Source organism: Brachyhypopomus gauderio, chromosome 12, assembly GCF_052324685.1.
Source record: "Brachyhypopomus gauderio isolate BG-103 chromosome 12, BGAUD_0.2, whole genome shotgun sequence".
Taxonomy (NCBI): Eukaryota; Metazoa; Chordata; class Actinopteri; order Gymnotiformes; family Hypopomidae; genus Brachyhypopomus; species Brachyhypopomus gauderio.
In genome coordinates, this window is record NC_135222.1 from 4368193 (window position 1) to 4385410 (window position 17218).

Below are 17218 nucleotides of genomic sequence, written 5' to 3' on the forward strand. Positions count from 1 at the left end.
CTACGTGTGGAGGTTGTGTTATGAATGGAGGTTGTGCTATGTGTGGAGGTTGTGCTACGTGTGGAGGTTGTGCTACGTGTGGAGGTTGTGTTACGTGTGGAGGTTGTGCTATGTGTGGAGGTTGTGTTATGTGTGGAGATTGTGTTATGTGTGGAGGTTGTGCTACCTGTGGAGGTTGTGCTAGGTGTGGAGGTTGTGCTACGTGTGGAGGTTGTGTTACGTGTGGAGGTTGTGCTATGTGTGGAGGTTGTGCTACGTGTGGAAGTTGTGCTACCTGTAGCACTGCAGTGTTAGAGGGGTCAGAGAACCTCCTGAGGCTCCACGGTTCACAGCATTTCCTGTGTTGGAGGGTTGCTGTTGGATACCCATTTCTTTTTCCAGTTAACTGTCATTGGCTCACTTGTTGGTTTTGGAAAATGAGAACAGCTAGGACTGGAAACATATTGATTTTGACCCGAATTCAGTGGGAAAATTGCACTTGTCTTTTCTTTTTCTTGTATAGTATAATAATCATGTTTCTGTTGCTTGCCTGCACTACAGCACGTAATGTGTAAGTAATTGGGAACACACTACATCTGAAGCCAGATCTGAGGAAAATGTTAGCATTGTGGAGAAAAATGTTGGGCTAGTTAGATTCAATAACTGATGAAGTTTTTCATTTACTTACTCTCTTTACTCACTAAAACAGAATTTGTCCTTGCTCACCTTAAACATGAGCACACGGCCACCTCAAGGTTATTAAAAAATAAATTCAACAGAAGCTCTGCAGCTGAATAAACAGCTCCCACTTTAGCCCCCCCCCCCCCCCCCCCGTGCATCCGTTAGTGTACAGATTCAAGGTCAGTGTAGTACAGCCCAATTGGGTATCTCAGTCCGGGCTTTCTTTGTTGAAGCCAGAGATACTGAATCTTCTTTAAGTTGGGCTGTACTCTAAAACAAATATATATAGCTAGAATCCAGTTTGTTCATGTCCCAAAATATGGAATTTTATTTCAAAATATATTTATTTCCACATATATTTTGCTTACTTCAGATTAAGGGTTCTTTTCTAGATCTCAATACAAATCAAAAGTAAACTTTATTGCGAAGGCAGAAATCAGCCCAGGGGTCTGTGGTGTGTAGTGAGCGTCCAAGGCAGGATCCCACTATGTTGGGATTTGTCTGAAGGTCCCCAAAAGTGATATAAATCAAGATGGGTGAGGTGATAATTCAGTCCCAAATAGTGATGCAACTATTACCAATTGACATTTTGGTACGGTACAGAGATACATCTACTAGGATCTCTTTCCATTTCTGTCTACCAAAAAGAGTTGTTGTTAAATTATGGTTGTGTGTGCATTGTCTGTGTTTTATATGCAAAGTTTTGCATAATGAAGAATGAAGACATGTTCCAGGAATACCAATACATTTATTGCAAAATCAACCAATCAAATCTAAAACACCATATTCACTCTACATAAACAGAGCATGGCCTGCACGTCAAGGTCAGTTTACAGAATCTTTTAGACAACATCTGTTCCCAGGTCAGTTCTTTCAGATGGGAGGAACTCCGCTAAAGTGCCCAGTACACAGGTTTGGCTTTCCTCCCTCATCTAGCTGCGGCCAACACGGAACACCCCGACGATAAATCCGGCCCCTTAGCAGGGCTCTGCTCATGAAGCACTGCTCTCAGAGTCCGCGCGGGGCCGATATCGGGACGTGTTGCGGGCCACAGCTAGAAGCCAGGCTGAAGGTGAACCCGAGGCACAACAGACAGCTCCCCTACTCATGCAGCTGTTCTGAGGTCAGCTATACACCCTAGCACATGTGAAGCAAAGCAATGGGAATGCATGTACACACAACTGTTATTCATGGAGAACAAGTGAATCTTGCAGGTTTGGCATTTGTGGTTTCACATGTGCATAGAAGTCTAAATATCTGAATCAAAATACCATCCAGAAGTCCTAAGGCAATCAGAAATGTTTAGCATGAGATTTCAAACGAAGCAGGTTTCATATTTTACAAAACAAACAAATAAGGTAGGATATCAGCACTACTGAAAACATTGTTTTTTTCTTGGGTTTTTAATGAGAAACCTTTGCCATTTTTATTGAACAAAATTATATAAATAAGATTACAGCTGCATATATGCAGATACCAATGCATTATTATTTTAGGATAAAAACAAAGACATGACAGTCACACTCACTGGCTTTGTTCTGCAGAGTACATCTGACATTCCGTCAACATAATATGCAAATGGTCATAATGAACACTTTAAACCAGACCAAGCGATTTGACAATATATGAAGTCAGATTAAAACATGCTGTATAGAAGGTGAAAGAGTAGTAACTCAAGAGACTTGAGCAAAAACAATTTAGTGGTATTAATCACGCATCAATCAGGTCTTTGTCATTCTGTTCACGCGACCCGACCGACTACAGTCCAACTCACCAGCTTCAGTCAACCCGACCACGGCGGGGAACAGAGGAAGCATTTAGTGTTGCTGGCGAGACAGCAACCAGAGCTCTGAAGGAACACTGAAACCAGACGGGCCCACATGCAAAGCCCTGCAAAGCAATTGCCCCAGGACGTGTCCATACACCCCCCCCATTCCTCTCCACCTTCAAACTTTGAGTTTAAAGATGTTGGATAGATGTGAGCCAGGCTCCAGCAGAGAACTCCTGCTCCAGTCGTTGAATTTAAGCACTTTTCCAGTTGAATTAAGGTAGTACAATTCAGCTTATCGTCATGACAGTTCTTAGGCACATGTTAAGACCCTTTTTTAAAAACTAATAAAAATAAAAAGGGCAATAAAGAAAATTATTGAAGAATTGAATAGTTTGCTCTCACACAAATGCACACAGTATAAGACAAGAAAGAAGCCAGTGCACCCCAATGATAGGTGTGTGTAGTCTGCTTCAAGCCCAGTGGTTTGTGGGAGACGTAGTCCAGTTTGTTAAGGCAGACTCTCTCATACAGGTCTACAGTAGCCGTAATGGTTGTTCTGTTCCACTTCTACCACCTGGACACTGGGTTTTCTTTCCAACATGTCGTTCTCAGCAGTCTCTGGACTGGAGCACCGAACGGTACGGCACTTAAAAAAGTCCGAAACAAAGCGTACCTGGATGAGACCATGACACACACACACACACACACACACACACACACACACACACACACACACACACACACACAGAGAGAAAAACAATGAGAGATGAGAAACAACCAAACATTAGACTCTCGATGTAGATTAGCAGAAATATTGAGAATACACCAAATCTGCTAAAAGGCAAAGACTATGGCCAATGCTGTTAAAATGTTGATGAACATGTGTATAATATATACCCATTTACATCAGCATACATCAGGTAAAATGGATCTAGATTTTTTAATAATAATAAATAATAATAATAATAATAATGTTGCCTTCACACTGCTCTAAATCCATTTTACCTTGATGTAAATGGGTAACTCCTGTGTCAGATCAGCCCAAAAGATGCACTCTAGACACACAAGAGAGGGTGTCAGGTGAGCACTTTCTATACTCACAGTGAGTATAGCGACCAGTGCCCCCTGGAGGAGCCCTACCAGGACGTCACTCCAGTGATGCTTGTAATCAGAAACTCGGGTGTAGCCGACATACACAGCAAAGGCCACTAAGAAAAACTGGATGGTGGGTCGCAGGAGTCTGGCCCATTTGGCCTTTAGCCGAGCCTGGACATACAGCTGTGGAAAGGGAGACAGCAGAAAGGTGAATATGGATAATTGTTAGTTGCACTTTGCTCGTGTTTTTTCAAACCCTTACTAAGTGGATTAGTCTTTCTCTCAGAGTTTTGGAAACCAGCCCTTTAATCATTCCATATTCCAGTGTCCTGCCCCTTTCTTAGTCAGGCTCATTTCAAATACGGAAGTGTTGAAGTGGGGCCCAGCCCAGCACAGTTTACTTTGGACAAAAAAAAAAATCTAAAAAAAAAAGAGAAATATTAGAACTGGAAATGTACTGTAATGTCTGGCAAGCAGCACGAGTGTACTCTGAGGCCCTGCCGACACAGACCCAAAGGCTGGGAGCATTCTCTCTCTCTCTCCCCCACACACACACACACACACACACACACACACACACACACACACACACAGAACTGAGTGTTCAAACACACTACAGAAGTATCTTAATTGACATTTCCAGAATATTTGAGTGGCATTTAATACAGTTAGCATAGTACGGAAAAGGTATTTACCTGGCACTCAAAATTAGTTCAACTAGTTATAGACAGAGTGCCAGAGTAAGACTGTAAAATTCCTGACCCTATTTGCATTACGGCAAAATAATGAAAATAACCTAAGGGGCCCTTCAGTGCATATTTGTACATGAACAGAACGCTTCCTCAATCTAATAATCTTATCCATCACTAGAAAAAATATGAAATCACTGTTATTCATAATCAAATGCTAACATCTGAATTTTTGTAGCTCCATTAGTTTAGATATTTTTTGTCCATTCATTTTTCCAGGTAGTATTTTTCCCTATGCTCATTTCATTTTCACATTTTATCTCCATGCCTGAATTACCAAAAACATGGGCAGACAGCAAATGACAATGTAAAATAGACCTGACAACCCCCTCCCAAACAAACCAACCAAAAAACCCCAGCAAGATTTGAAAACTGTGTGTGCTTCTTCAGAAAAAAATCCAGCAACAGCTACCAGAATGTCCCGCAGCGTTATGAAAGGCCTTCGGGATGTTCTCGCAGTAGACTCACCGCCAGAAACAGCATGCAGTACATCCCGAAAGACGAATGACCGGAGTAGAAGGACAACCTGGGGAGGTGAAGACCACATTCAGCACATTTAACCGAAGGCAAAACAACCTCCCAGACCACGCTCTTCACACACATATGCGTTTGCGCTACCTGGACTCAGTGACATCGTTGGAGTTTCCCGTGCAGTTGATTTCGGACATGTAGCCTTTGCACGTTTTGGGCGAGCAGACAGCAAAGAAGTGTGGGCGGGGCCGGCCGATGGTGAACTTGGCCAGGTCCGTTAGCGATTGGCTGACGGCGGCTCCAAAAAGGAAGGTCCCGAGTGCCTTGTACAGAGCGGCCACGTAGCAGTTAAATACGGAGTTCGAGTGCAGCTTCTTGCTGTAGACCAGATAAGCCTCACCAGATGTTATCTGAGGGAAGATTCATGGACAGAGAAGAAAATAAAAAGAAAGGAGAGAGGAACGTGCCCAGATACAGTTCTAGTCCGGCAATTCTTGTGACACGCAATCTGTGATACTACCACATACTACGAAGTGATAAAACAACCAATGGGATCTGGAATCTTAACATGTTCAGTGACATAAAACATGTTCTGAGTCACACACGTTTTTATTCAAACACAGAGGCTAAGTGAACTGCCTCTCATGAAAAGGCTTTTTGTCGACATCTGAAGTGTGACGTTTTGACCGGCTGTACTAGGAAGACAGAGTGATGGAAGAATGCCTGGATGAGTAGAAAGCATCTGGGAGGGACTCACGATGATAACCGTGCAGGAGATGGTGACCGCCGCCATGAGGCCAAGGGTGATGGTATCTGGCTTTAGGGGGTACTTGATACTCTCGTCATCACAGTACACCCCCCGCTGGTAGGGCTGATAAATGCAGTTCAGGATTATGAAGGGCAGAGCGGCTAGGAAGGAAAGAGAGAGAGAGAGAGAGAGAGAGAGAGAGAGAGAGAGAGAGAGAGAGAGAGAGAGAGAGAGAGAGAATTTATGTGTGCTGAAAATTATTAGGGAGACATTTTGAATTGCCCCAATCTCTAATTTCAGAAGAGCCGAAATCCTCAATCTCTTCAGTGGGTGAAAATAATTTGAGAGATGTGGTTTGCATTAGATAACACTGATGGCGTGATGAGGGGAACACATCGCAGTCATCAGACTGCAGTCAGGCAGGAGGTGCAGCCTGTGAAAAACATCACGTACTTCATAAAGACCACGTGGCTTGAATTTCAGAACAGTAACAGATACTATTCATCCCTAATGACTCACAGCACAAGGCAAGCTTCTCAACAGCTTCTCAAATTCTACTGAAATTGTGCTGTGCAATTCAACATGGATCCGTTTTATATATACTGTACCAAGAAAATTTCCCAGCATCCATTGCCAAATTATTATTATTTTTATTTTTTTTTATCTTGGTGCCAGGACATAACCAATGCACATCATGTACAGCACAGTGTTACACCTTCAACCATTAAACCAAAGCAGGGAAACATAAATCTCAAAGTCAAAGCCTGCAGACACCATATGTAGAGTCAGCTATTTCATAAACACATTCCCACGTCCCAGACACCCCTACCACAAGCCCACAAAACACCAACCAACGTGGCTGGCTGAAGATACACACTAGAATAAATATAGTCTCTACAGGCTTGATGAATGGAGTGTGTTCTTGAGAAATGAAGACACAAGACCGCCCCTAAGACGGCCCGACCCTCGAACATAAGGATTTCGGAGCTTGAAGCTCGAGCCAATGACTCGAGGTAGAACGCTGTAGTTCATATCACAACACAGCATCTGTTCAACACTGCTACCATCTCACAACTGATTTGACCAACGATCACACCGGTGAGCTCTACAAAAACCCAGGCGGAGCCGAACGCTCAGGTTTGAATGCCAGATGAGACACGTACCTCGTCCGACCGTGGGTCCTTCTGAAGAAGGATGGGTGGAGTCTCATCCTCTTAGTGGGTGTGAGGATGTGTTACTCAACAATGTGGCGAGGCCAGTATATCTAGAAATTGACGTTCATACGCAATACTTCATATGCTACCTCTGATGTCCTCGTGATCTTTGCTCTCAGAGACCGGTGGTCGACATTCTTGCTTTGCTTAATGGTTGGGTGGGTCTGTCCCTAAGCCTACTGTACATCTTAAGCGAAGTAAATGAATTTCCTTTGGGGATAGATGTTTGAGGGCTTGGTTTTCTGTGTTCAATCATATAAATGCCAAAGGATGTAGCCAAATCAATGACAAATCATATGGGCATGACTTACTAATTATATAGTTTCTCTTTAAGAGTCCAAGGATGCAACTTGTGAACAAGGAAGGTATTTGCCTTCGTTATGGCAATAATCAAGGATTGTTCCATTCAGATTGACCGAATGTGACAAACAAGAGGTCTCGTGACCACATACACAAACCCAAACAACAAACACACACAATAACAATCAACATGTCAGAGGCAGAGTCATGTATAACAACAGAATAGGTCACTAAATCCTGATGACTAGATGCCTTCATAAATTCACATTGTAAAGTGAAAAGCTACATAGGGCCACTGGGTCCCTGCGATCGTGTTCCAAACGCACGCATGTGTGTAAGGCAAGCTGCCATAGTGGTGGTGTCCAACAAACTTTTGTGGGTTGTAGTATTAATTGTTAATTATTCAGTTTTTTTTAACAAATTAACATGCCCAAATACATTCTTACAATTCACCAACTCATGAATAAATTAGTTTGCATGCACAGACGTGCCCTGAAGATACGAAAGTTTCATATCAGATCCACCAGCATCATAATGCAAACATGATAAAAAAAATAAAATAAAAAATAAATAAAATCACACAAACAATACATGCATCATCTATAGTACACACTGGAAAACCCAGTTTGCACACAACACCGTAAAGGACGCACTTTGTGTATGCTGAAATAAAATCGGTCTTCACCATTGTTAGCCTCCGATTCGCATCATCTGAACAGCTCGAGTTCAGACCCAACACTCGCCCACACTCAGCTGACGCTCTGGTCTTATATTAATTCCAAAGCATCTGGTGTAGCAAGACCAGCACATTGGCTACACCCATTGTTCTCTTGGAACCAATCCAGACCTGCAACACTTCTACAGTTTGCCAACCCATGAGGAGATTCACCAACCAATCTGGAACTGGAGGACCTGTCGTCCTGTGGTGAGACCAATCAGGCAGGAATTTGGCCAGCAACACTCCATATGCATAAATTCTGGAAAATCCTCATATGAGGAGATTATATTTCTTGGTTATATAAAGGACATGATTTGTTCTGTACATTATTACGTACAGATGTGCCACCTCTCTCACAATTGTACTGTTCTTATTGTATAGAAATCTTTATTATGAAGTACCATGCATGTTGATGAGCAATGGCAATTTTAGTAAGAAATGTATTTCAATTCTACTTCACATAATTAAACAACTGAAATATGCATCTAATATGCATAAAGGTTTACAAGCGTTTTGCATATGGGTCAGTCAGGATTGTTTTGCAAAGCAAATAAGGGCCAGTAAAATATTCCTACAGGAAATTAGTGTGTGTGTACAGGCATGCATTTGAGTAACAGCACTCAAGTATGAAATCCTGATTTTTATATAATTTATATAATTATAGCCTTTAGTCTAGTTTTTTTAAATTGACAATCGTTCAATCAACTTCAATCAGTTATTGACAACTTCAATCAGTTATTTTATTTCAGATAATCAACATCAATTGATTTTAACATTAATCAGACGGACAAGTGTGGAGGGCCCTCTCTGGGTCGGGAGCGAGTCCTTGCCTCACGTGGACGAGTTCAAGAATCTCAGGTTCTTGTTCACGAGTGAGGGAAGGATGGAACGAGAGAGAGACAGGCAGATCCGTCCTGCGGCTGCAGTGTTGTGGACGCTGTACCGGACCGTTGTGGTGAAGACAGAACTGAGCCAAAAGGCAAAGCTCTACGTTCCGAATCTTACCTATGGTCACGAGCTCTGGGTAGCGACAGAAAGAATGAGATCGCAAATACAAGCGGCCGAAATTAGTTTTCTCCGCAGGGTGTTCGGGCTCTCCGTTACAGATAAGGCAGGGAGTACGGTCATCCAGGAGAGGCTCTGCTCCAGCACAGAGAGAGGAGCCAGTCGAGGTGGTTCGGGCATCTGGTCCGGATGCCACGTGGGGAGGTGCTCCAGGCATGTCCAACTGGGACATGCCTGGCTGTGCTGGGAATGCCTCGGTATCCCCCCAGAAGAGCTGGAAGAGGTTGTTGGGGAGAGGGAAACCTGGGCCTCTTTGCTTAGGCTACTGCCCCCGTGACCCGGACCTGGACAAGCGCATGAAAATGGGTTCTAGTACAGGTGGTCAAAAATGGATGGATGGATTAACCAGTTTGAAACCTCGCCTACACTGATGCTGTCAGACGACAAGACGGTGCGAGTTCCCAAGAGTCTTCCAGCAAATCAATTCACTTACCAGATCATTCACAATGGTAGCACATCTCACACGTATTCAAAAAGGAGCTACATGGAGAGTGTCGGCCGACTCTCGTGGTGGGTGTTTAAGACCGATAACAACAAAACATTTCAGCAGGGATCAGGCACGTGAAACCCAATCCTCCGTGTAATGAAGCAGCTTGGGAAAACCAGCATATCAGGAAAAGCCATCTGCAAAGTGTGAGGTGCCTTGCACTGTCGAACCTGTTAAGGTGTTAAGTCTTATGGTAAGAGTTCTAAACTACCGAAGAGCAAGCCAGTAAGAAGACAGCCGTTCCATTTAAAGCATCCAATGGAAATATCCGCCCCTTTTAGTTCAAAGTAAAGCAGATTGGCCACAATACATGTCCATCAGATGCGAGGCTCTGCCCATACAAACAAAGCCTATTTTTTTTGTCATGTTCATTTCCGTGGTCTTACCCTTAAAAAAAAAAAAAAAAAACAAAAAAGCTTCTGTTGTGGTTTTATTTCAGACACTGAATTTTTTCTGCCCCTCATGGTCGAGACCATAGACACAGTGACGCACCAGACAGGCCCAACGTTGCTCTGTACCGAGACTTTACTGTACATTAGAGAATGAACAATGGCTGGAGAGGACGCTTTGTGTTTTGCACATTACTGCTTAGCTTGTTGAGCAAACCCACAACACAGCAGTCCTTTGACAATTGTATACACAAACATGCCTTGACACAGCATCAGGTCCATATCCTACACTGAATGGAGACCACCCCTCCAGAGAAACAAAAAAAAAGCAAAACTCGTGTAGACTTCTGAAATGAATCAAGACTGTCCTTCATCGCTGGTCAAACATCATTCACTCTGACCCAGACGTGAGGGGGAAGCATCATCATCATCATCTCTCACTCCGTTACCCAACCGCCGGGGCGCAGACGAGAGCAGAGAAGCACAGGTCAATGTGGCGAGCACAGAGCCTTTCGACAACAAAAGCAGACAAATCTTTGATCTCTTTGAAGTCGGCTCAACTCGGAGCGTGCTCAAACAGAGTGAGGCCATCTGCTATCCATTTAAAGTTGAAGTTGTTGACATTTTTTTGTAACGCAGTAAACAGCACTGATGGAGGGCTCCTATGCTCAGACCCCATGTCCGGTTCTGCTGTGCAGATCCCACGATGATGACCGAGCCCTTAACACCAACGGCCCGGTGTCACAAGGCGGCGTTCTGCTACCATGGCATTTCACGTGCCAGCTGGGCAACTTACACAAACAAAACAAACACCCCCCCCCCGGACCCCCTTTAAGGCTTGATTGGCACATGACGTTAGAGAACAGTGAGGATGAAAGTTGCTGAAACAAAACCATCTCCTTCAGACACAACTCTTGGTACAGGAGGAATGTTTTCCCCTGCGTAAGCCGTTAGCCACCGAGGCCGACATAATTCGGCTAGACCGTTCATTCGTCAGACAGCGAAGGATTTATCCCTTTGTGATGCAAAGCTGATCACTGGCTCAGTTTAGGTCTGTATTTTTTTCAGCTAACACGGCAGACTGGACTTGTGCAGGGCAAGCACAGAGCACGCACAGGACATCATCTTCAAAGGCTGCGTCAGACATGCGGACGTTAAGCAGTGGTTTAATTACGTCTGCACCTGGGGAGATCCAGATCATCTCACGCAACGCAGAGTTCCTGAGGGGACGCGAGACGCCCTTCACTGCGAGAGGGCTGCGGTTCACAGCCAGCGCATCACGCCACCTGGGCCGTCTGTCAATGGGGAGGGGCCTGCTCAAACATACAGACAACACAGGTCCATTAGAAGTGTCTGATTCTCCACAACAGCTGTGATACGCCCAAAATTACAGGAAGGTGAGTTTCTCGAGATTTGGCTCATCCATTTCACTAGTGTCACTGAAAGAGTAATCCCCCACCCAAAAAAAATAATAATAATCCCAACAATGTGCTTAGTCATGCCAGCCTCTTTGTCTCCATTTTGTACACAACCTCCCACACACACTCACTCACTCCCTCTCACACACACAAAACACCAGAAATATCCAGGGTGGAATTAGGCCTGCTTTATTTAGTGCAACTGAGGTGCAATTACAGCATACAGCCAGCAATTTAGGTAAAACAGAGGAAAGTGGGGGCAGACGGCTTCACTCCTCCTGGTGGAAGTCGGCCAGGATCATTAAAGAATCCAGCAATCTTTCTAAATTTCCCCTTGAGGGACACAAATCTAAGAGAGTTTAAGGCTGTGAGGACTATTCTAGCTCCTGAGGTGCCGACTCCAACCCACACTTCAGAACCTCACTTTCACGCGTTCCTGTTATAGTGGTCGTGAAATTCAGGTGTCGGAAGGTTGTAAATACTACACACCCACACTGGTTGCTAAAAGTAACTTTGTGTTGGTGAGATTTTGGCACCTGCTTCATCTACACGGCACGGTCACAGGAAGCGGAGGATTCTCCAGTGAGTGGGACTTTGATCCTGAGGCGAGTCCCTCACCACACCTTGTGATTTGATAGCTAATTTATTGTTCTATAGCTGTAGTATACAGAGTATATGGGCACTGCCCTGAAATTAAGGCCACTGTTCTCAAAACCTTATTCTGTCAGAGCACTAGTGTTCCGAGACACACCCATCATGTGTCACCGAACCGGCCTGCTGCAGAGGCGGAGGTGCTGGTCCGGTCGGGCCTGGCTCACGCAGAAAGTATGTGCCGAGCGTGCAACTTCAGCACGAGAGTCTGGAATCCTCCTTCATACAGGAACGCCCTCATCTTCCTCCTCCACCTCTGCTTTCGGTCCTTTCAGAACCTCTGACTCTCAAAGAGGTCCAGGTGTCGCAGAGACAGAGGTGTCAGAGTGGACACGTGGTACCGAGCCGGGGATGCGTGTCGGCACAACAGGGAGAACGATGGAGCAAACACAACAACTTCTCCAATCCACATCATCAGAGAAGACCACAGCGGACACCGCAAGAACCGTACTGAGCAGCAGGTTCAGGACAACATTCCTGCCATCCCGTAGCTGTGTGACCTGCATCACATGCATCCTTCCTCTTTCCAGTCTAGGTCGAGGGGAAAAACGCTGTAAAATAATAAAGGGGAATTTTACTGCAATTCGGACCTTGAATGTTCCACCACAAATTTCTACTTCCACGCGGTCCACTTCCTGGTTTCCCCCCCCAAAAAAAAAAAAAAAAAAACACAAAACCAGATGTGATTGTGACCGTTTACAGTTGAAGTGTGTGAGCAAGTTCAGCCCGTAACAACCAAGTCAGTCAGTATGCTGGAAAGAACGCAACAGACTGCAGTTTTTTTTTTTCCTCTTGCAACATATGAATAACGATCACATTGGTCATCATATTTACCACAAAAATATTTGGCAGTGTACACAGAAAGCCCACTGTGCTGCACCAAAATGTAAATGTTTCCGTTTGACACAGAATAATCAAATATGAATACAGAATATTTAAGCGCACGTGGAGACACTGTTGCAGGGACAAAGGCCACATTCTTTCTGCAGCATTTCCCCCTGCGAGTAGAAACCGTATGAGAACACGTGACAACCTTTCCAAAGCCATGCCTTCATCACGCGAATCACTCTGAACTCAAGAGCCACAGCTACGTCCAAATATGCAATGTGATATTCCAAGTGCATGAACATAAAGATCTCTAGTGCAAATGGTTGTATAAAGACACTCAACCTTTTTCCTCCGATTTTTCTTCCAGGCTCCTGACCACTGGTGACGGGGCGCTTAGTGTAGATCCTCAACTCTACACGCCTGTACGCCTCTACCTTCTTTCACAAAATAAAGTTAAAAACATATTTCAGGTACATTTATTTTAATATATATTTATTTATTAATCTAATCAGTTCATGTAAATGTATTGCTTTATAATTCAGAGATCAGTGTAATCAATTCTACTCCACATTCCAAGGCTTAGGCTAAAGATGAACTTCAGTATTCATTAGCTAAGCATTGCTAGACTCTACACACATCAATCTAAACTTTTGAGACCAGGCTAAACCTAAACCAAAGTCCAACAGCTGGTCAGTGCAGTGAGCAACGCCCAGTCAGTGTTCTGGGCAGACAGCAGCATTACGCAGACAGTATGAGCTAGCTTAAGGCCAAGAGTCTCTTTGAGGGCTTCAGTAAGGACTTTGCTGATGGACTTTTGAGCTTGTTTTCAGGTCCTGGACTGGAGATCATAAACCTTATCAACACACTCAATGAGATATTATTGGCCGAGGCAAATGGAGAAAGTGACCAAACATTGTGGTAATGGTCCACTGCAGTCTCTTTGAATTCTGGGTAATAAGAAGTGTTTTTGCATCCCGGATAATGACAAATTGCAGTACTAAGTTTACTTACTTTGACAAAATAATACAATAATTAGAAGACTTGAACTTGGAGGTTACATCTTTATTAAAATGCCAAAGAAAATGCTCACACATCACTTTCCAGGAAGTAATTATTGTAGCACATGCATTTATTAGTTGACCGGTCCTTTAGAAAATGCACCTGAATCTGATCTGGGGTCTGGATTTGTGAACACATTGGAATTTAAGCCCGCCTTAACCATCTACTCCTGGAAATGTCCTTTTTGTGTCTGGATTCACACAAACTCTGAGCTTGTGAGAGTAAATAATGTCAAATTGTTCTCTTTTGCAATGCAAAACAATGGCTGTTGGGTCACTAAATACCAGAGGTGGAAAGAGTACTGAAAAATTGTAATTGAGTAAAAGTATAATTACTTTGCCTAAAATCTACTCAGAGTAAAAGTAAAATTACCCATCTCTAAATTTACTCGAGTAAAAGTACAAAATTACTTCATTTAAAATGTAATTTGAGTAAAAGTTACTTAGTTACTTTCAGTTATTTAATGCATGGATGAATCATGAACAAAATTCAGCAAAAGTTGTTTTAATCAATTTCAAAGTGTATTTAAGTGCACATCCACACTTGCAAAAAGATCAGCTGGGCTCAGTAACATACTTCCTCACAGCACAAGGACACAACCTGTACCATAAAGTGCAAACAATTTTCAGTCCTGTTGTCCAACGGACAACACCATGATAAGAATAAAGAAATTTAAATTACAAATTATTCAAAAAACAAAATGCACACAAAATTAAGTGCCCACAAGATGCCACAAATCTAACTAAAATGCAACAAGATTCCACTACTCACAATAAAATGCCCACAGGATCCCACATCAAAAATAAAAAAAATGCTCATAGGATCCCACAATTTAAAAGTAAGTGCTCACAGGATCCAACTATTCAAAATACAGCGGATCCCACTATTCACAATGAAATGCCCACAGGTTGCCACAACTCAAAATAAAATAAAATGACCACAGGATCCCACATCTCAAAATAAAACAAAATGCGCACAGGATTCAACTATTCAAAATACAGTGCCCACAGGATTCCACTTTTCACAATAAAATGTCCACAGGATGCCACCGAACCTGATAGATAGAAGATTTAAAGATAGAACAATCTCATCCTTTTGAAAAAAAAGTGCACCAGATTACGACCTGATTATGAGACAATGGAAAGGGCGCGCGCTAGGCAAGGCCATGCAATTGGCCTTCAGTTCTGGGACTAAATTTCTGCCCGCATTTAATTTTTCACCATCAATATTTTTTTACTCAGTAATGTGAGGGTGTTCAAATGTAGTGAAGTAAAACTACTTGGGTCAAAATGTACAAGTAAAAGTAAAAATTACATATTTCAAAAACTACTCAGAAAATTACAAATTACTCATAAAAAGTACTCAATTACAGTAATGTGAGTAAATGTAATTAGTTACTTTCCACCCCTGCTAAATACCTGGTGATAGCTACTCCGGACGAACACTTCATAATGTTACAGTATGTACAGTGAGATTTTCAGTGCTTGTTTTCCATCTACTACACTTCATCGTAAAATCTCACCTTTCTCAAACATCTCTTAGTTCTGTTTACTTGACTGTTTACTCAACAGAGCATCAGAAGGGATCAATATCAGACCCAGTTTAAACGCCTTCTTCCTAAGCCAGTACACCTGGCCAGTTCACTATTGCTCCAATTTGATGCCAGCCAATCAGATACATGGTATGTCATGTGTAGAGATTTAGACAGTAGATGTGTTTTGAGTGGTTGCTGATCTTGAAGGAAAAAAAATGGCTGGTTTCATGTTTCACATTAAGCACACCACCATCCTCACCCCACCCCTGATTTTGGTAGCTATTGTGCGATACAGAAGTCACCTAGTGGCTGGGTATCTGGCAAACTGGGTAAAAACAAAAGCTACAAACAGAAACCGTTTAGAAACTCCTGAAAATAACAGGGGGCATCTGCAAAATGTTCACATTGATTCCACTTCCCTCATTGAGGTAAGCCACCGACTAGGCAGCAGACAAGCACACAACAGCCTTTACGTAAAGGCTCTTTCTGAAAGAACCCAAAACTCACAGTATGTGCAGACATCATCAAGCACTAATCATTTTATAATTGACGGACGGTCATATAAAAGAGGCAGAGAGAGGGGAAAAAGAGAAAGTGGTATGACACAGGGTTTGAGTACTAGATGCAAAAGCCCAGAAGTGCAGAGAAACGTTTTAAAGGAAACAGTGACCGGTCTGGCTCAATGTTTCCATAAACAAAAACGTTTCCTGAAAGCCCCAGAAATCCAGTTGAAGTTGGTGTGAACAACGTTAAAAAACCCAGGAGGTCAAAGTGAACCGATATTTTCCTTGCAAGAGTCAACACGACAGCAACAGCAACTGAACACACCTCTAAATATAATTTGCTCACGTAAAAAAGTTCCAGAGGGACGTGGTTGCTGGCACTGACTTAACATGGGTCCATATCATTTTAGCCTCACCACTGATTTTATTCATAAAGTTATTCACAATACATATATTTTTTAATAAAGACGTGTGCCGAAAGAACATTTTGAAGACACAGGTGAATAGTTTAAAAAGATTCACAATGCCACAATCGTTAAGTTTACAGGTATGACTAGAGATGACGCGACACATGTAGTCAAAGGTCACTATGGATTTTTCATCGACCAAACTGGTTTAATTCTGTACGTTTTGGGTTATTATGAGGCAGAGCTGTATTAAAAAGACGTTGTTTAAACATTGCATCTTGTCATAGATTTTAAAAATAGACTTGGCCGCACACGGACGGACGCTCGCTCGTGTTACTGGACCACCTAATACTCGGAACATTTACTTACCCACGACGACGGAGAACACGTCCACCAAGACGAAGAGTTTCATTTTCTTCTTGTCCTTCATGGTTGCCACACTGCGTCGCCGAACGTATCGATTAATCGATTAATTCATTTGCTCAAATGCACAATGCACTCAACCTGCACTGCGAGTTTTTCCGGCTTTTGCTTTGGTTACCTGGCCAGATCTGTGTTAGTCTGAGTGTCCTATATCCTCACCACCTCAGGTGTAGCTGTGGGAATGAGGAGAATCCCTTCCTGCATCCTTTATATCTCCCACTAAAGTGCAGCTTCTCCAGTCGCGTCGACTTCTGTCGAAAGTTGATATTAGTCTCCTTTCTCCCATAAACCACGCCAGAAATCCCTCCACTTCCTCACCGTCTCCACACCTTAAGATGACGCCAACACAGCAGAGTCTCCAGAAAAAAAAACCAAAAACCGCTTACTCCATGTTGACATGAGTGCGAGACTTGAGGGAAAACTCCAAATTTAACAGCTGATCCGTGGGAGGGACTTTTCATATAACGTTAAATTACTTTACAGTCCAATTTCCCACTCATATCTAAACAGGCTACATAGAACATATTTAACCGCCGTTCAGGAGTCCAAGTGGAACAGATGCGGAAGCATATGTTGCAGATGCTTTCAGTCGGACAAGATTCCCGAACTGGGTCCATAATCAGAGGAATATCTCCAAATGACAACTGAATCATTTCAAATTGGGATGCTTTTTTCAGCACACGAAAGAAATAGCAGAAACAGAAATAAAGTGTCAAAGATCATGTCAA

The 17218-nt window shown here is 43.0% G+C and overlaps 1 protein-coding gene across 2 annotated transcripts; it reads right to left on the bottom strand.

Annotated features, from left to right (window-relative positions):
* Positions 1-1388: 1388 nt before the first annotated feature.
* plpp2b (phospholipid phosphatase 2b) lies at positions 1389-17058 on the bottom strand. Of its 2 annotated transcripts, XM_077024514.1 has the most exons (7): positions 16609-17058; positions 16437-16507; positions 5504-5655; positions 4894-5156; positions 4744-4801; positions 3533-3709; positions 1389-3104 (listed from the first exon to the last, which is right to left on the bottom strand). In XM_077024514.1, exons 2-7 carry the CDS (start codon positions 16495-16497, stop codon positions 2955-2957), a joined length of 861 nt encoding a protein of 286 aa, XP_076880629.1. In that variant the 5' UTR covers positions 16498-16507; positions 16609-17058; the 3' UTR covers positions 1389-2954. The 2 variants fall into 2 exon arrangements, with proteins under 2 accessions (XP_076880629.1, XP_076880628.1); XM_077024513.1 differs by having other exon boundaries at positions 16437-17058.
* Positions 17059-17218: the final 160 nt, after the last annotated feature.